We start from the raw sequence: 21,014 nt of genomic DNA, 5'->3' as shown, positions 1-21,014 counted from the left end.
TTATTAATTAGAGGAAATCATTTTTTTCTCTCGCATGAAAGAACTTGTTTTTTGTTGGTGTTTTTGTCACGTGTGAGATTCAAAACTTGATTTACAAAACAAAAATTTGATTTCAGCACTAATGCCATAACTTTTTAATCACCTATTTTCAAGGAAGAATAAAATGGTTATTGTTTTGTTTTTAATTTCAATGCCGTTTCTATGGACATGGTAAATCCAGAAAACATGCAGGAGAATTTTTTTTTTTCATGAATTTTATGGTTGATTTCTCTAAACTAAGAAGGGAAAATAATTGAAAAAAAAATTGAGAAAATATCAATTCAAAACTTAGTTCTGCCGGCAAGAAGTTAAACGTTGTTCGCTTGAGCAATTAAAAAAAAAAACATAGTTAGCTGGGTATTTTTAAGATACGCATACGTTGTTCCCTTGAGTACTTTTAGAAAGCATTGTCAGCTGAGTATTTGTGAGATACGTTGTCCGCTTATGTTAGTTTAGAAAGCATTGTAAGATACAGATACGTTGTCCGCTTGAGTACTTTGGGAAAGCATTATTAGCTGAGTATTTGTGAGATACGTTGTCCGTTTGAGCACTTTTGGAAAGCATTGCTAGCTAAGTGTCTGTGAGATACGTTGTCCGCTTGTGTTATGTTAGAAAACATTGTAAGATACAGATAATGTTGTCCGCATTAGTAGTTTTGGAAAGCATTGTTCGCTGCTTATTACGGATACATTGTCCGCTGGAGTATTTTTAAGTAAATTTAACAATTGATAACTAATCTGACAACTAAATTAACAATTTATCAAACGAATATTAAAATAAAATTAGTACACGAGTATGAGAAATTTTCCAAACACCCGAGATTTAGATCTGTGATAATGATGACCGTAAAAAGTGAGTTGGAGCTATCATTAAATCCCTACTGTCGACTTATGACAGTCTTCTGTGAATATTTTGCGGTTTTGGATTGAAATCATGTTTGTGGATGTGTTAAATAGGATCATCATGTTAAATTGGATGGGGAGCTATTTCAATCTGGTGCTGAATGTACCTTTCTGAAAGCAACCAAACTCACTCTAGTACGAGATAAAGTATGGATTGGCTTCTGGCTACATGTTGGCGGAGTAAAATAGTATGAGCAGTAGATGATGTATGCTGTGTTACCGATTTGAACTGTTGGCAAAACCAATTAAAATCATCAACCTGAAGTCAAAAATGGCATGGTGGCAAAAATTTGCGGGCGATTCCGTTTGTTGAATTACGTCTTTTGTTTTTCTCTTAAGAAAATTTTTAGACGAAGCATCATGCCGAAGAAAATTACGTACAGTCGGCCCCCGCTTCATCGGATAACGGATAAAATCCTCCGGCACCAAAATTTCTCCCACAGAGATAATGTTAAAGTTCCCCGTTTAATATGATAATGCCCCAACGGCTTTTCCCCGTTCAATCGAATATTACGCTTCAAACGTCAGCTGTTAATACACATCAACCACTATACACATAATGTTTCTATTGAATAAAACATTTGGAATTAAAGGAAAATATGTTAAGGTGTTAGATAAACTGGTTTCACGTATTCAAGTTGTCTTCAATACGTACATTTAATTATTTTATTTTTGCTCGTGGTTAACTCAATAGAGGGCGCTAACCTTCCTAATGAAAAGTAAAAATCTTAGGTATGTTGATCAATATAATTAAATATATAATTTTCATTTTTTTATGTCTGATTTATTCGAGAAGCTTTATTAATATTGATCCTTGATCAGTTTTCAATATACGAACTATACTGACGTTGTAAAATGGCAATTGAGTTGTTCTCCGCAAAATCTGATACTCCGCTTAATCAGATATTGTGTGCTAGAATGGTTGATATCAGATTAAGTGATTCGTACTGTATAAATAATCACACACGCACACAGACTGTGCTATAACCTTTTTTACCTCATCTTACCACACCATTCCGCATCAGCCGTGGTTCATGGTACGCTAGTTTCCAACCACAGTACTTGTATCGCCCATACGCACTAATTCCACCAGTTCAAATTCGTGGACACAATTTACGCTATTTAAAATAACTAAATGATTTCTTTAGTGGAATGAGATAACGATATTATTTGGATTCATCCATGGAATATGTCATTCACGAGAATGGTGGTAGTAATATGAGGATGATGAGACAGTCGAGAGAAGAGGAATTGACAAGGGTCATTCGTCTCCTGTAGTAAGCGGCTGTATCATCTTCAATGCGGGAGCTCTACACGATACAGTAGTAAACATGGGCTACACTTGGTACTTTGCGCAAATGAACACGTGTGTTGATGGAATTATTGCTGTCGGAAGAGTAACTAGAACCACCAAATATGTGTGTGCGCTGACACTCCCCCTTCTCTACTACTCTGGTTGGTGTAATTCAATTAATCTAGCTGAAGAATATAATGTACAAGCCGCTAGTCCATGGGGAACCGGAAGTAATTAGTTGACTGGAGCACTTCTTTTTGCCATCTATCCCAGACATTTCTCCTATGGCTAAGTGAGTGCTTTTTTTTTTTTTTTGAAGACCTCTTCACGAAATGAGAAGCGGCCATCGTCCATTTATAGAAACTTGAAGAGTCTTCTTAAATTTTCTTTACGCACAGTGTAATATTCTTCACTTCGATTAAAACAAAAATACGCTATTAAAAACGAAATTGATATTTCTGCAACGTGGATGTACATACTCTGGTCTATTTGACATTTGTGTCTGGTCCATGAACCAGTGCAATAGAAGTACCATTCGAATAAATTTTATCGGTTTTTTTTCGTTTCCTATCTGGCCATAGTTGGCTTTTGATACGGCTGTCGAAGTAATTCAGTTTTTATACTGCCTTCACGAAAGTTATCCCGTTTTTACACTGTCTAGAATAAAGTTAAACAACTTTTATACTGCCTTAAATAAAGCAATTCAGCTTTTATACTGTCTGAAAAAGTTGAATTAGCTTTTATGCTTCCTAAAGGGAAGCTATTCAGTTTTTACTCTGACTAGAACATAGTTTCCCAACTTTTTTTGTTCCATCGCTCTCTTCTTCAGAAATATTTTTCTCCCATCGCCCCCCAACGCAATCGAACCCATAGGATCCTATGTTATACCCGTGGCTTTTACCGCCCCCCTGGAACCTTCTATCACCCAGGTTGGGAATCACTGGTCTAGAATAAAGTTGTTCAGCTTTTATATTGCCTTCGAAGAAGCTATTCAGCTTTTGTACTGCCTGAAATAAAGTTTTCCAGCTTCTATGCTGCCTTCAAGCTAAGCAGTTGGAACAGCTTATATTCCACCTGAAATAAAGCTATGCAGTTCTTACGCTGCCTAGAATAAAATTATTCAGCTTTTATACTGCCTCTGAAGAAGTTAATCAGCTTTTATCCTACCCAAAATCATAAGCGGAGATAGGCTTAAAGGTCTTTGGGGAGGGCATGGAGTGATGATGGTGATGATGGTGTCAGTTCATATGTACGCATATACATTAGATCAGGCAAAAATCAGTTAAAGAAATAAAATTTAGCATAACTTTACCTTTGGGACATGACATTATGTAGAAAATTGCAACAAAATCTTCTCGATTAGGGAAAATTTCCCATCTCCGACTCTCATTTTTTGGGCAGTAGATGATTTGCAATCCGCAGCTTAAACTTTGGTTTCGTTTCTCTGCTTTGCAATTGTTTTCAAAGTTGGCACAGGGATATTTTCAACTGTATTGCAAGATCAACATTCGTCATTAATTTGAGGTACTTGTCGAATTCTTCCAGGTTTTTTTTCCAGAGGAAAACGCTTTCTGTTTTCTCGACATTACGAACGGCGTATTTGCGAGAAAGCAAAGCACCACAGCGAAAAGAAATTCTATAGGAAATGGTAGAAAACTTGTGTGCGCGTGCGTGCGTCCTCTAAATGCTTACGATGGACTTTCTCACCCTCTAAGAATATTGCTGAAAGCATTGAGAGGAAAATTCTGAAAGGACGTATGGCCGTCAAAACAATCGGAACCCGTTTCTTTGGGGCTCGCCGCGTCTGCGAATTCTGAGAAGCAGACATCATTTAAATGCCCACTCTAAACGGCAATCAGCCAGCTCACTGGATATTTTCGTAAACGTCAGCAATCACCCTAAAATTCGTGGCTTTTTGTGGTGCCAATATGCAAGAAGAACTGTTGAAACAACGCGTTTTCATTGCACACAAAACTTTTTACGTCGAATGAAATGAATCATTTTAACATTAAAATGTATGGGAACCAATCGCGACCGAAGCTGAACAACTGAGCGACGTATAAACGAGGTTCCACTGTATTAAGATCTGAATACAGTATTAATCCGTAATTTTCATAAAAGCCATTGTTTGTCCATCCACCCGTTGATATCCTGGTCGTCTTGTCCATTATCGTGTCCTTGCTTTCGGTGTGTACAACCATAATAGGTGCATCGAATCTTTGCCATGGCCATAGTCGATTATCTTGTCTCTTTCTCGTGTGTTGGGTTTTTCTTTTTTTTGAGACGCGCCAGTGGATCTTGGTCTTGTCTTGACGCTTCATTACCCGATGCGTTATCGCACCGAAACACAATAGACTTCCTCCATCTTGAAGATGGAAACGAAAATTTACGAGCATGTGAACTTTTTTTTTATATATTATATATTCTTGGATTTACCGCATATGTGAAACCACCACCACCATCTTTATTCATTCACCCTTCTTCCCTAGATTCGGACGTGACCATTAATATACAAGGGTGTGGGTGTTGTAGTTATATTTTCTTTTATTTTGCCCGTGATATTCTTGGAACTCATTTCGGTGTTAAAACAACGTTTGTATGTTTTATATATATATATCGTCCATTCACATCTGGATTGGTGTGAAACTGTATAAATTTCTGAGGACTAGTCTCTCGAAAGACAATGAGAAGAAGGTGGATTATGATCGACGATTTGGGCAATTTTTGCTCCTTAAATAGATCTGTTGTCATACACGGGAATAAGCAACAGATTAATATCGGTTGTCTTGCAAAATAGACCCATGTGAAAAAAAGATTCGTGGTTCGACACAAATATAGTCGAATCTCGTTTTAACGGATACCGTTGTAGCGAAAAAAAAATCTCGTTTTAACGAACACTTTTCTAATACAAATATAAATACAACACCACAACAGGCAAAATGCCAAACGAGGTGGCTGAGAAAAAGATGCCCATAAAAATATGGATGTAATGTATTTCAAAAATATAGCAACCCTATTAAAAATTCAATTAACAAAAATTATAATCAATATATACACATGATAAAATATTATACAATGCCCATAAAGAATACTTATGGTTGTCTTATTCTAACTATGAATAGCTTCTCGAATTACCCCAACATGTTTATCGTATTTCTTTTTAAACGTGTCAATTGTATTACAATTTACTACCTCCGGGGGTATATAAGCTATTCCATTTATTAACAACCCTATTAGAGAAAAATTCCCTGCGACACCATAGCCTTGCATTGTCCCTCACCAATCGATACTGGTGTCCCCTTGTAAAAGCAGTCGATTGGCGGTGTACTTAAAGTTCATGGTCCATCCCATTGAAAATTTTGAACACTTCGATCATATCTCCTCGACACCTGCGTTCATCCAATGTAAACATATTCAAAAAATGAAGTCTCTCTTCATAACTCAAGCCCCATGTGCCAATAAGGACACGCGTAGCTCTTCTCTGCACCCCTTCAACCAAGTCTATGTCCCTCTGTAGGTAATCCCCCACATAAGTTCTCGTAGGAATAATGCAAGAAATAAAATTATAGCGGAGGGATTTCTCCGGTTTCTTTGGAGTTCGTTATAACGGGATTCGACTGTAATAGCCGGCCGCTGCCCAGGTTTTCCTTTATATATCGAGTCCATAGATAAAGTGATAATTTTTTGTAAAAGAGTAAATTTGTCTGAAAGGCATTTTTTGGAAATCACGGTAACATTGTTGAGGTAAGTCATTGTTGAGGCCTACAACCATTGTTGCTCGACGGTTTTTCGACAATTTCCGGCATTTTCCCAGCTCTGGTGAACTTTTAAAGTGACTTATTTTTCAAGTCGGGTGCGGTTGGGTATACAGGGTGTCCTGTAAGTGCTAATGCGGCCTTTACCTCATCAATCGTCCGTCGTAGAGGTATAGTATCAATTTAAAAAATGCCCAAAATCCGTTCAAAAATTATCTTGTACCAGTTTTGAGGGTGAAAATACAGTATGTCACAAAGTAAGAAATCTAAATTTTTATACGTTCCCCCATCCTCTAACTTTCAGTTAGAAAGTTGTTGCCCTGTCTTCCCTGGGGCCAACAAAATAAAAATTACACGTTTCCAAGTGCAATATTCGCTGAGCTATTCTAATTCAAAATCAGGAGAAAAGTTGTGAAAGGACAGTATAAATGAGGAAAAGGAGCGTTGCCCGTTAGTTTTTTCTGTTCTTTCATAACTCCAATTCTTGAATTCAAATGTCTTGGCGAATATTGCACTTTGAAACATAGAATTTTTCCTGTTGGCCTCGGGAGATACGGGGCAACAACTTTCTAATTGAAAGTTATAGTTATTACGGAGGGAACGTATAGAAATTCAGATTTTTTTAATTTTGTTACACACTGTATTTCCACTCTCAAAACTGGCACAGGGTAACTTTTGAACGGCTTTTGAGCATTTCTTAAATTCGAACTATAACCTCCTCTCCCCCCCCCCCCCCCCACTAAGAGGGGATAGAACACTGGTCTATCCTAGCTTAACCATTTTAGGCTTATTGGGCGTCCGAGTGGTGCAGTGGAAAAGATGCTCGTTTTCCACCATGAAGGTTACCGTCAAGGTCCACGGTTTCGGATCCGGGGAAAAACATCAGAAACTCAGTTCTTTACCTACCACGGTGAGGTAGATGGCGCCATCATTTCCCACCGAACTCCACAGGTTGGAAATTGCCGTATGGCGATGCATGTTCACGATATCTACAGACAAAATGTTCGGAAGCCCGTATTCTCGTTCTCGATGATAAGGTCACTCGTGGAGCATCACGTTCTCGATGATAAGGACACTCGTGGAGCATCACGTTCTCGATGATAAGGTCACTCGTGGAGCATCACGTTCTCGATGATAAGTATACTCATGGATCATCACGTTCCCGATGATGAGGATACTCATGGAGCCATTCTGTAATTATTCTGTGCTCGATGATAAGTATACTCATGGAGCATCACGTTCTCGATGATAAGGATACTCATGGAGCATCACGTTCTCGATGATAAGGATACTCATGGAGCATCACGTTCTCGATGATAAGGGGACACTCACTGAGCACGAATTAGGACGTTCTCGATAATAAGGGGACACTCACTGAGCACGAATTAGGACGTTCTCGATAATAAGGGGACACGCGACATTCGCAAATTATTTCGCGCTCGAAGATATGGAAGGAAACACTCGCCATTCGCTGATTATTCCGCTTAGGTACGCAAATTGATTAAAAGTGTTCTTTTCCCATAGAATAAATCTCAATTTAGAATATTCCGAATTGCCTCACTCTTGCAGTCAAGTCTAAAACGTGGAACGCCCTCCGTATCAGAATTTTTTTTTTTTCATCAGGATAAACATAGATGGCACACTTTCTTATATACAAAACGAAGCAAGGGGGTTGGTTGACTCAGCTTATACGAGTGCGTATCTGCCAACAGAAAATGAATTGATGTAGTAAAGTCATCTTTCTTAAGATCAAGAGAAAAACAAGAGGGGGGGGGGGAACCCCAAACTTTTGTTTGTTTGTTTCACGCAATATTGAAAATTATGCTTCCGCTTAGTAATAAACCGTGTTTTCTCTCCATGAAGCAAATACACCACCGGCTTTGTATAATTGATGATTGTTGGAGGAACCGACCTCCTTGAAGATTGTCTGGGTCTCGTCTCCTACTTGGCCCGGTGCCCGTCGGTGCATAAATTCATTCGAGGAATTACGTGCGATTAAATTAATTTGACCAGAGAATATAGTCCAGTCCTTACGGATGCTCTCTTTTAAATTACGAACAATACAAAGATGTTTTGGCTCCAATGTAGTTCAAATTTGCATCTACGAAAAATTTTTGGGAAAAAGTGAATGTATACAAATTTAATACAAAAGTTATTCGTGTGGGTCACGTAAAAAACTCTGGAGATAAGTAGTCTTGTAAAGTTGGTTCCAAATAAGTCGCTAAACCCGGTAATTTCCTGAAAGATAAACGTAGTTCCCGTTATCTCTTTTTTTTCTTCTTCCTGAAAAAGAGATTGAACTCATAAATTTGAACTAGAAAAAGTCAAGTTCGAAAAACTAACTAATGATAACCGAGCGTTTTGCATTGTTTTTGTCAGTTTCCCGGATGTAGTTTGTTGTGGTGATTAGCCTCGAACTATGCTCTGCTTCCGTGAATGTGTGTGTGTGTTTTTTAACTTCAAAACGCAAATTGAAGTTGTCTACCCTGTTGGAAAAAAATCCCGCTATATCTGCTGCAGATTTGAAGCATTACAATTATACTGGGTGATTAAGGTTCCCGTATTCTGAGTCAGGGCCGCAACTGGGGGGGGGGGGGAGCAGGCGGGTCTGGTGCCCCGGGTGCTGAACGAGAAGGGGGCGCCGAATTCACTCTATAACTGCTGCTTCTACATTACAAGGGGCGCCAAAATGCCGGCTTGTCCCGTGTGACAAAATATCTAGTTGCGGCCCTGGTCGGAGTAGTTTTTCTCAAAATGTTTATCCGAATGCTACCAAATTTCTAAGATATCTTAATGAGATCATGGGGGACCACCATAACTAGAGAGATTTAAAATAGTTAAATTTTTGACCGCCACGAAATTGTGGTTGAACGGACTTATATGTATATCGAAGGGAGCCTGCTAAAAAGCTGATGGTTGGGGCCTTACGCGTGTTTGCTAATTAGACGTGTTTACTTGCGTTCTGACTTATAGAATTTTAAGCTAGAGCTTTCAAAATACAGTTCGAAAGTATTGTACAGTACAGTTGAAATACAGTTTCAAATACAGATAGACTCGAAATATGGAACTCGGATGCGCGAATGGGATCGAAGTGGATTAGGTTTTTATGAAATATAAGACAAATTAGTTTCAAAAGTCGACGATAGATAGCGCTGACGTGCACTAAATGTAAATCGAGCTGCCGGCATCGATTGAAGTGAATCAGTGAAGAATACATTCATTCAATTCACTGACGCCCTGATTTGCATAAATCTCCGCTTCGAATCTTTCATGTCAGCGCTATCTATTGGTGAATTCGAGAATCAGTTTTTTTTTCGTAACTTAAAAAATTCGATCTCCATCTGATCCCATTCGCAAACTACAACTTTTTATCAGCAATTTATTGTTAAAAAAAACCCGATTTTTTGTAACCATTTCTATAATTAATTTTAAAATGTAACAAACTTCAGATACGCACCCCTAATACATTATTATTTTGCTTCATTTAATATTTGGCATCACAGGCTAACACGTGGTTACCGCAGTAAATCATCTCAATGACGATGTACCGAAATTATACGTTCGCACCCTCATAACTATGTAACCAACGCTTACATGTGCATTTAGAATGGAAAATACAGTAGTATACTGTATAAATCATAGAAATTTTTGTTTCTTAATTCAAAATTGAAAATTTATGAAATATCAAGCATGAAAATTTTCATGAAAAGAATTCGTGATTGTGATTCTTATTCTTGTGTGTGTGAAAAGAAATTTTTTTAAATCTAATAACCGCACAGAATTTACTTTCAAGTACATTTAACGCCATGTGTATGGGATAGAAGTCAATTAATATTCCACTGGTATCCTCTCTCTGCAAAATATATCTAATGCGATAATAAATGCACGAATATCGATCTCTCCTGTGTCTTTGAGGGAATAAGAGCACCCACTAAAAGCAAGTCTATGTCCTAAGTACAGCGCCATAATAAGATTTGCGATGTACATGAAGCTTTCCGGGCCTTTACGAGGAAAGAAAACCATCTTTTTTTTTTTATGCATTTCATCATCTAATTTTGGGGGGTTTTTTCCTTGGAATATAAAACTTCCAAGAATTTCTTTTTTGCTGAACACGAGAGAAGCTTTTATGTCGTAAGTGCGTGACCAATTCAATTTATTTGGCTTTTGTTTTCCATGTATTTTTATAGATGAAATATTTAGTACCTAATATATTATTTTCTTTTTGTCTGTTTCATTACAGGATGCCGAGATACTCTCCGCTTGGTTGACGAGCCTCAAATACGAAGAATATGTTCCTATGTTCCAGCAGGCTGGGTACGACATGCCGACTATATCTCGGATGACACCCGAGGTAAGTTTCTATAAATTTTGTATCATTTTTCAATGGCCGTTTGTGAAACTTCAACAGATGTAAAGAATTGCCCATTACAGGGTGAATGATTGTGCTTGCTTTCGTGAGTGATTCACAAGATACACGATGTAATGTGAGCGACGATTCAACAAGCTCCCCATAAAGCACTCAAACATTCTCGGATCTCAACAGATAGTAAATCATTCTGGTTAAATTCTCCGGGATTATTTTCAACTACAATTTGTTCTTCCGAATTCGTCTGTAGGGGAAGGAAAACGTTGCTTTTGTAAGCTTTAGAATGAGTCTGCCGTAGCTTATATCCATTTATCTTGCTTAATAGCTTTGTAAAAGGATCTTGTGCAAATACAAATACCATTTCGAGATTTCTGTGGCGAACAACAATTTTCATAGAATCGTGATAGTTCATGTAACTCGAATTTGATTGAAATTTATGTACGAAAGAAGTGGGGGGATGTTTTTGTGTGTCAAAGAAAATGTAGAATTAAAGAACAAATTACTTCAGTTTATTGATGAAAAAATCGGTGAAGCTCATTGTTATGGATTACTAGAAAAAATATCATCCTTAGTAATTACTTTATACGTGAACGGTAACTGTGGAAAAAAAAAAAAATGTTGTACGGGGTTGTTGCTGGGACAAAATAGCGTTATAGGTAACTGTGAAAAAAAAAACGCATTGTACGTGATCGGTAACTGAGAAGAAAGAGCATTATCGGGATCGGTAACTGGAAGGAAAGGTAAACGGTAACAGAGGAAAAACCGTTTACGCGATCGGAAACAGAAAAAAACATTATACAGTATATGATCGGTAACTGAGCGAAAAGCGTTGTAAGTGATCGATAAATGAAAGGGGGGGAAATCGATATACGTATGTTATCGAAACTAAGAAAAGAAAGTGATCTGTAACCGAGGAAAAAGTGTTAAACGTGATCGGTAACTAAAAAGGCTTGCACGTGATCGGCAACCGAGAAAATAGAGCGTTATAACTTGATTAGTAAATATGGTAAATGTGAAAAAAGCGTTTTTACGTGGTTGGTAAATGAGGGGAACAGCAGTGTTATAAGTGGTCGCGATAACTGAGAAGAAATGTGTTGTAGCGATCGGCTACTGAGAAAAAAAATGTTATACGTGAACGGTAACAGAGAAAAACCGTTTACTTGACCTGTAACTGAGGGGGAAGGCATAATACATGACCGGTAACTGAGGGGGAAGGCATAATACATGACCGGTAACTGAGGGGGAAGGCATAATACATGACCGGTAACTGAGAGAAAAGGCATTATATGTTATCGTAACTGAGAGGGTCATTATATGTTATCGTAACTGAGAGGGTCGTTATATGTTATCGTAACTGAGAGGGTCGTTATATGTTATCGTAACTGAGAGGGTCGTTATATGTTATCGTAACTGAGAGGGTCGTTATATGTTATCGTAACTGAGAAAAGCGTTATACGTATCCAGTAACTGAGAAAAGCGTTATACGTATCCAGTAACTGAGAAAAGCGTTATACGTATCCAGTAACTGAGAAAAGCGTTATACGTATCCAGTAACTGAGAAAAGCGTTATACGTATCCAGTAACTGAGAAAAGCGTTATACGTATCCAGTAACTGAGAAATGTCGTGATGAGGGAAAAGCAAAAATTAAAATGTCATTGTAATTTTTGACAAGAGAAGAGATATAGCTATTTTTTTTTTTTATCGGTGGCAAAAGCAGAAAGAAACAATTTTTCGATATATCGGTGACCAGGTAAAAATATTATTTTTCCTCATCACAGTGACTAAAAGAAGGAAAATGATTCTTCGATGTTGGAGACGAAGGAAGTCGTTCTTCGAAATAAATGGCAATTAAAAAATGTCACATTCGATATCGACGGGAAAATAAAAATCCTTTTCCGAAATAAGTGAGGAGAGGTAGAAGATAATTATATATCCCGTATTGGTGACAAAATCATTTTCCGCGATAGCAGACATTTTTGCTTGTCATTTTTTTTTTTCCAAATTTATGTCTCCTAAAATCCGTAAAAGTTAGTATTCTTTCATATGTAGATTAATAAAATCGTCTCTGGAGACAAGTGATAATAATTGTCTTGAAGATAGTGAGGAAAGAGTAAATAACAATTTTTACTTTTACTATATTCCCATTTCTGTAATTGGGCTCAGCCTGTTGAGATGTGTAAATAAATAAATATTGACGAAGTCGGAAATTTTTTTTTCTAATATTCAGTGTTGTGTGAAAGATTTCGCGATTCAACCCGTTGTACTGTATTTACTTCTGCCATTATCATGATATTCATTGCTCTTCTTCCATCTCGTAAGTTATCAAAATTATCTGATAGTAGGTGATTCACATTCAGTTCGGGTCCGTTTCACGAACGCCTCCATTGAAGTTTCGATTTGTGAGGAAGCGGAAAAGCACACACACACACAATAACGCCGCCGTTTCTCTCGATACCATCATCATCTGTGAAAGAACAAGATGCGGAGATCTTCTCGAACCATCTCCCAGTCCCATAAGAGTTGATGGAAATAATGTCCCGTGTAGTAGCATCGACGAAACAGCACTTCCGTAAAAAAAAAGACTAGTCAGAACGAATTTCGAGAGCTTTCCTTTCTGTACCTCCCGGTTCCCAATAATATAACTCTTTCTTTCTCTCTAGGAAACGATCTCGTGTCGCAATCATAGTCAGTACTGTACTCTCAGACAGACACATATACACAGTCTATAATATAAGAACGGGAGAAGTCAATGAGCCAAGATGATGGGTTGGGATGTATCGAGATGGAAGAGGTTCCTCTCTCTCTCTCGTTCGTGTGTCATACCGTACATGTATATGGCCTTGAAGTTCCGGGCCATAAAATTTCTCTTGCTGGTCGGATTGGGACTCTTTCGATTCGAGAAAGTTATCACAATTCTAGGAACAACTACAAATGAGAAAAAAGTGCTCAGGGGAGTGAAAGATTGCATGTCCGTCATCAAAAATGATCAGTAACTCAAGATGTAAGGGTGGATCAAATGAAAACGGAACAGTTGTTATAATTTGTGGGGTTTTTTTTAGTGTGGTGAAACTTTGTGGAGAGGTAGAATAGGAGGTAAGAAAGGGCAACCCCTACCTGCGGAATGGACTTGTTCTAGGTAGTCGCGTGGAATCACAGGATATGTGCTGACGGTCGGTCGACAGTATCATCCAACAGGCAATCGGTTGTTTTTTTTCATCTGCGTTTGCGGAATGTTTGCGAGTAAAGAAGAGCAACGCGGCGCTGTTCGTTTTTTAGTGACAGAAGGAGTTTGAGTTTGCGAAATGCATCGGCGAGCGAAGGCAGTGTACGGCGAACATGCACCGTCATTGACTCGTATTCAGGACTGGCACAAGCGTTTCCGCGAGGGACGGGAATCTGTGAAAGGTGATACGCTACTTGGTCAAAGTCACCTGGTCATCACGGACGCCACGGTGAAAAAACTCGACCCGATGATCAACCCGGACAGACGACGCACAATGAGGCTTTTAGACGCCATAATCAACATCATCATCACTTTGAAGGACAGTCACAGGATATTCCCCATAGAAATCAATGTTAAAATTACCAATTTTACTTCAGAAATGCGGAAATTCGATAAGGTATTCCTCCACGTCAATAATTTTAAAAATTTGAATTGAATTCTTGGTTTTCGATGTATCGAGTTCGCTTAGGCATACGAAGCCCGGAAGATTAAATATAAAATAATTTGCTGAACCTACTTTTGAGTTGTATATCTATGCAATAACATTGATTTCAACTTTTTAGTTATATCTGTTCAAGTATGAAAATAACTTTCATTTTGCCCGAGTCTTAATAAAAAGCTTTTACGTGATCGGTAACTGGGGAAATTAATACAATAAGCGCGATCCGTTACTAAAAAGTTAGTCCATAGCTAAATAATCTAATCTTTCAATATTCAACTGCATTAATTTATATAGTCCGGTTTTTCTTTTAATTAATAATGGCTCGTAAATTACATTGGAATATAATTCCGCAACTTTAATTGGACAGGCATAGATAGATGCGCCTATCACAATGGAAAAAAAATCGATTTCATTTCTACATTTCTTTATAATTCAGATTTCTTCTTTCATAAGCTGCCGAGGAAGTCGCCATGTTGGTTACCTTGGATACAGTTTGTATGTCCCTCAAAGGAAAAAAAAAAGAGGAAATATATCACGTGATCCGAAAATCCTCATAAGGGGACATCAGCAAGAACGTGGGAGGAAGCGTTACGGAGTACGAACTGTGCCAACGAAGTGCCGAACAAATCCTCTGGACATCAAAGAGTTAAATGATACTTCAATGGGCTTTGTGTTGATGGAGACGTCATGAAACGAATTCTGGTACAAGTACCGAAAATCCTCGTAGCTACTGTAATAGCTACTTCGAAGTAAACTTGTTAGTGGATTTAATAGCTGTTCAAATGACTCGTTTTCTCTCTTAAGAAGAATCTTGGAAGATTTTTCTCATTGTCATTTCTTTCCGCCCCTTTATGTAAATTTGGAAATTTTTACCCAATTTATTCCAACTGTAATTTTCTCGATTCGCGTTTTTATTACCCTCTAAAAAATTTCCCTCGAGGTGTTAATATTAAAGAAAAATTATTTTCATTGCTTCTACAGACTCCGGGAAAAAAAAAAAATGTTTAATGTTTCTTCTCAAAAGTTTTCCCCGGCAGTTAACCGCAGACATTAAAGGGAAATAGGAGTGTAAAAATTCGTTCCTAATGGCCTGCGATAAGTCAGAAATTATGTATTAAATACTTGTGTAATTCGCGCGAGAATCGAATTAATTTTTTTTCTTAATTTAATTCTAGTCCTGTAACTCTAATTAATTAAATTTTATTAATTGGAACATCTCGTGTGTGAAACATTTTTCATCTTCTAGATAGATTTAATTCGTTTTTCTTGTTGTTTGATATTTTCAATATATGTTTAGGATTGGATTGAAGACTTTTGATTTACTTCATTCCAGATTATTAGGAATGCTCAAATTCATTTTCGGCATTTTTTTTTTTTTTTTTTTTTTTTTGCAGCGATTTTTATACTTGAATTATTATTATTCAGTTTTTAAATTAGACGCTATCACTAGGGGTTCTTTCTGCAGCCACGACCCAAATTCAACAACATGATCAACTTCGCGACCAATCGGTCTATTTTTAGTTTAAAAATATTCTTATTTAAGGGGCCGTTCAAGTATTACGTCGTCATCGATGGGAGGGGAGTGGGTTTCCGATTTGCTGACTTTTGGTGACGAGGTGGTTTGGATAATGCTTACGTCATCAACTACCCTTTATGAAAATATGAGTTAGAATTCAGAGGGGCAGAGCTGATCACGAAATTTTGCTGACAAGGGGGGGGGGGGTCAGCGTTTCCTGACTTTTGCTGGCGGGGGGGGGGGTCAAAAATGGCTAAAAATTTGCTTACGTAATACTTGAACGGCCCCTAATATGTATTTCTGATTAACGAAATGTTTAGTTTTCGAAATTAGTGGAAACCATTCTCAGGTGTCTTGAAAGCCCGGCCAAAAGGACCTGAGCCCGAGCCACAAATAACTTTCACTAATTTTTAAATTGTTTCTTTTATGAATTTCTGGAATTACACAGATTTAATTAATTTAAAATTAATTAATAACAAATTAATTTTCAAATTTCCCAAAACTAATTTAGAATTATATTTAAATATTTTGGGAGGTCCATCATTTCATTTTTTTATCAATTCTGGGATTAATTCTCATTGATTCTGCGATAATTTTCCTGTCTTTTTTCGCAGTTTTTTTTCTGGAATCATTTATCATTAATTCTGGGATTATTTTTTTTATCAATTTCTGCAATTATTTTCTCATTAATTATCAGTTGTTTCATAAAGTCCGAACTTATTTTTACCAATTCGGGAATCATTTTCCCAATTATGGAAATGTTTTTCATTGATTTTGGAATTATTATTTATTAATTCGGGAATTATTTCCCTCAAAAGTTTTCAATTGTTTTCCATCAATTTTATAATTATTTCTGTCATCAATTTTGGAATTCTTTTTTATCGATTCCGCATTTACTTCTCATTAATTGTCAATCATTTCTCATTAACTGTCAATCGTTTCTCATTAATTTTCGAATCATTTCTCATTAATTGTCAATCGTTTCTCATTAATTTTGGAATCATTTCTCATTAATTTTGGAATCATTTCTCATTAATTGTCAATCGTTTCTCATTAATTGTCAATCGTTTCTCATTAATTTTGGAATCATTTCTCATTAATTTTGGAATCATTTCTCATTAATTCTTGAATCATTTTTCATTAGTTTTGGAATATATATCATTCTTTAGTAGATTCCTACAAATATATATAAAGCTATGGCGCAAGATAGCTGGGTCTGCAAAAACCACCGAAATCATTGAAACGCCGCTGAAACCAATTGTGTAACAAATGGTTTAAGTGGATTCGTACGACCCATGCGTTTAGTAGTACCCCTGGCCTGCACTACATAATCATTTGGGCATGGCCCCCCACATCTTGGAGCAGGGCCCCCCAGGCCAGACTTTTCACGAGTAGCTTTGTAGGGAATTTATAGCATGAAAGAACAAAACATGCTAGTAATTGTCGCAGGTCTGGAGTCTTGTCAGCCCCGCCGTTGTGGGGGCTGTCAATGCATTCAATACATATCTGAAGTATTGAATTCGTATTCGAACGGAAGAGATTGTTCTTGCTAGTACAGGGCCCCTTATTTTGGAACCAGGCCCTGGGGTTTTTTCTTTTCTCAGGCTGAAGCTCTGTCAAACTCCTTCAACTAGACACCATGATGACCACCCCCCCCCCCCGACATCGCTGACAAAAGTGATTATCAGAGCAGACTCTATCAGACGCTCCTTTCCGTTCTTCTGTAATAAGACTGCCCGGTTTGGTTAAATTCCGCCGCCATTATAAACACGTCTCTACGCCACTGTATTTCTAGATTTTTCCTTCTCTGTCCTCTCTTATCAATTACCCATTTTCAGTTCAAAAGCGGAGCCCACGCAAAAGACTTGAGGAGTGAGTATTTTAGCCTTGGCTGGAACTATTTAAAGTCGGAAAATTAAACTCTCTCTCTCTCCATTGTTATTGTGTCTCTGGGGTAATTCGAGATGGAAATGAAAACCTCGAACTGACACATAATTAGAGCGGGAGCGAAATATTATGATAATTGCCTGTTTTCGCTCCCTGTGTATTTACCTGGATATTTTGTTTTCTCTAATTTACCTTGCGTATTAGAGACGGGCTTTTTTTCGGGCCGAAAGTGAGACTTATGGCGCCATGAGTGTTTCTTCAAGGCCTTTTTTGTCAACTTCAACATTTTACTTCTTATTTATAGTCTTTGTTGTGCATGTTTCGTTCGGAATGGTTCGCAGTTAAGGGGAACGCGACGGGATAATTAAACGTCTGAGTTGATTAGGATGTGCATTTGTTCTCGTTGCAAACACTGTGTTAGGAAAATTCCTAGTCTTTAAAAGCGCGTCAATTTCGATAAGACTGTGTCTGATTTTGACTTCAGCGAGCCCTGTGTGAAGTCATGCTTCCCCCCCCCCCCGCCACATCCTGTAGTGGGAGCCCGTGGGATGGGATCAGGGACGTCTTAAGAGCATCATGGGCCCCGGGCCAAATTATTTTTCTGAGGCCCTACTTGGAAAAGTATCGAAAAATCCAACTACTTATTTTTCTGAGACTCCTCGTATCTTGAGGTCCCATGCCTCAGCGCCATGCCCCAGTGCGCCCATGTGTTAAGACTGCACTGGCTGGGATTTTTTCTGGGCTTTCCTCTGTATTGAATTTTTAGTGTGAAAAAAAAAAAAATCACGAAAATCGTCCCGGGTGTTGTCTTAACGCATGGGTCCACCCGGGCACGATCGGGGGGGGGGGGAGCCTCAAGTGCAGCGGGAGGGCCTCATGAAAATGGAATATAGTTAACGTTTTTGAGCGTAAGCATGTGAATTGGTAGGTTGGTCATTCTGTAGTTGGGTGAGGGCCTCAAAAGAGGCACTTTGCCTGAGGACCATGCTGCCCTGTGGTGTAGATGGTAGCATGCTTGTCTAGTATGCAAGTGGGCCTGGGTTGGAGTCCCGGCGGAGACGTGATGACTTTTCTTTCCGAGTTCACCTCAGCAAAATTATCCGGAAAATAACTGTTTCCTTGATATCTCGGGCTGAGAAAAAGCCATCTATCTCACTCTAAACAATAAACTTTGTGTTTTTTCTAAATATTAAAAAAATAATTATAAAAAATTATCATTAATGTGGAAGCTTACAGTGTGGTTACACAAAATGAAGTTTTGGTTTCAGCGCCATCTCTCTTGAAATACTCAAATAATGCTCCTATATCAATAATGATCATGGATATTGTAAGAGTCTTCAGAGAATAATGAGGCATCATAAAAAGTATAACCTATATCTATTTTTTTTATTAGGAAAAATTTTTTAATAATGATGGGTAAAATTATATTTATATATTTTGATATTGTCAAAAGGTAATTTAATATAATCTATCTAAACTGATTAGAATGGAAACTCGCTAAAGTTAAGGTCATCTCCAAAGCTGGACATGACCTACACTATCCACAGAATTGGCGCCCCAATCTCAGTTCATTAGGGAAACTTTTTGAGAGAGTGGTAGCCATCAGACTACACAAATTTGTAGAGGACAATAACATTATCGGTCCAGAGCAGCACGGTTTCCGCAGCAAGCACTCGACCACCACTCAATTATTGCGGTTCGTAGAACGAATTCAAGAAGCCAAAATTTATAAAGACACTGCAGCAGTAGCCTTTTTCGATTTAAAGAAATCTTTTGATAAAGTTTGGCACAATGGGCTGCTGTTTAAGATGATTCGCATGGGAATGCCGTATAACATCATCAAATTTGTGAGCAATTATCTCGACTCGCGCTCCTTCTGAGTACAGATAAATGACTCAATATCTAATTCTAGACAGATTCGTTCATCAATAGCTCAGGGAAGTGTGTTAGGTCCTATCCTACACAATTTTCATATGAATGACTTCCCAGTTGCCCCTAAGGGTTTCACCGCTCATTATGCCGACGATAGTGCCCTTTGTTGCACAGATAGGGACCCTGGCAAGGCCCTTTCAAACTTGCAAGAAATGGTAAGATTGGTCGAGCGCTGGTGTGTGCGAACCCGTGTTGAACTGAATGCAGATAAAACCAAATTCATGTGGTTCACTAACAAGTCCTCATTACCACAACAAGCACACATAGAGGTACAAGGAGTTATAATCAACCCAGTCATTCACAATAAATATTTGGGGGTGATAATGGACAAGAGATTCAGTTTCTCCCGGCAGTGTGTTGATGCCATCCGTAGGGCGACCGTGGCCTCGGTCATGCTCAACAGACTATGCCACAGGCACTCAAGTCTTTCAATTCGAAATAAAATTATTCTGTATAAGATGGCAATTAGACCGATTCTTCTGTATGCTGCGCCTGTCTGGTTGTTCTCGAAGAAAATTAATATCATCGCTCTGGAGAGATTTCAGAACAAGACTCTGAGGAGATACACCGGACTACCTTGGTACGTTAGAAACGTTAATATCAGACGTGATTCCGGAGTGGCTGATGTAACGTCATATGCAAAGAAACTGGCAAAGAACTTATTTGATAAATTGAACGATTCTGAATTTCCACACCTTGCGGAGATTTCATCATACGACAGTAGACACAAAGCACGATTAAAAAGACCAAAAAATTTTCTACACATGCCTCGACCTGTGTTGCCAGGTCTATGAAGATTTGAAAACTTTTGAAAAAAAAACAAAAAAAAAACCCCCTTGGGTCTCAGGTGAACCTATGTCTTCACCCACCTTATTAGAATCTAACTATCATTGCAAAGCGCACTACTGCACAGGAATTGGCAGAGTCATGATGAAGGGGGTTTGATGGATTATAACTATCCATTGGAACCCCGTTTCACCAATTACGGTTTTCGGTATCTTTTCATTGATTAAAGGCGTAGTGTTGCACGGAGGGTTAAGTGATCCGTGGCACGTGTAGATATCATTCTGAGTAACGTGCAGTGCAGTTCCAAAGCACTTAAGTGACCCACACAACACATTTTCAGATCACTTTAATGACGTGCAACACATTTTCGTGTCAAAATAGAGTGCCTCTATTAGTAATGATGCTTCTGTTTCAGTGCCTCATGCCGCAGAATGTTAAATAAATAAGACAAGGTCATGTCTCCAGTGGTGGTAGCATGCTTTCCCGATATGCAAGAGGGCCTGGGTTTGAGTCTCAGCGGAGACAAGATTGCTTTTCTTTTCCAAGTTCAACTCAGCATAATATCAAGAAAACATCTGTTTCCTTAATAATGCATAATATATCAATTATTATTGGTATGATTATATGTTTTTAAAGAAAATTTATTAATTTGTTATATTTATTGTAGGATCTGACAGCAATTGGCATCACGAAACCCAATCATCGCCGGAAATTGAAAGCTGAGATCGCCCGCTTGAATATTTCAGATGGCATCCCAGACTATAAGCCAGTAAGTTTGATACACTGAGAAAATTTTTTCAATTTCCGTAGTTTTGTTGTTGTTTTTTTCGCATTTGTAGGTTAACCAGATCAGTGACATGATCTGGTGTGA

The 21,014-nt window shown here is 38.1% G+C and overlaps 1 protein-coding gene across 2 annotated transcripts in view; it reads left to right on the top strand.

Annotated features, from left to right (window-relative positions):
- LOC149078171 (caskin-1-like) overlaps positions 1-21,014 on the top strand; it is a 325,236-nt gene that overhangs the window by 292,477 nt on the left and 11,745 nt on the right. For both annotated transcript variants that reach the window (XM_089241763.1, XM_089241762.1), the window contains exons 16-17: positions 10,231-10,341; positions 20,811-20,912. In XM_089241763.1, coding sequence (XP_089097889.1) covers positions 10,231-10,341; positions 20,811-20,912 — 213 coding nt within the window. The remainder of the gene's footprint in view (positions 1-10,230; positions 10,342-20,810; positions 20,913-21,014) is intronic.

This window comes from Pholcus phalangioides, unplaced genomic scaffold (genome assembly GCF_987345545.1).
Source record: "Pholcus phalangioides strain wild (caught in Gottingen) unplaced genomic scaffold, Ppha-v1.0 ptg000014l_1, whole genome shotgun sequence".
NCBI lineage: Eukaryota > Metazoa > Arthropoda > Arachnida > Araneae > Pholcidae > Pholcus > Pholcus phalangioides.
This window is presented reverse-complemented; position numbering and strand designations above follow the sequence as displayed.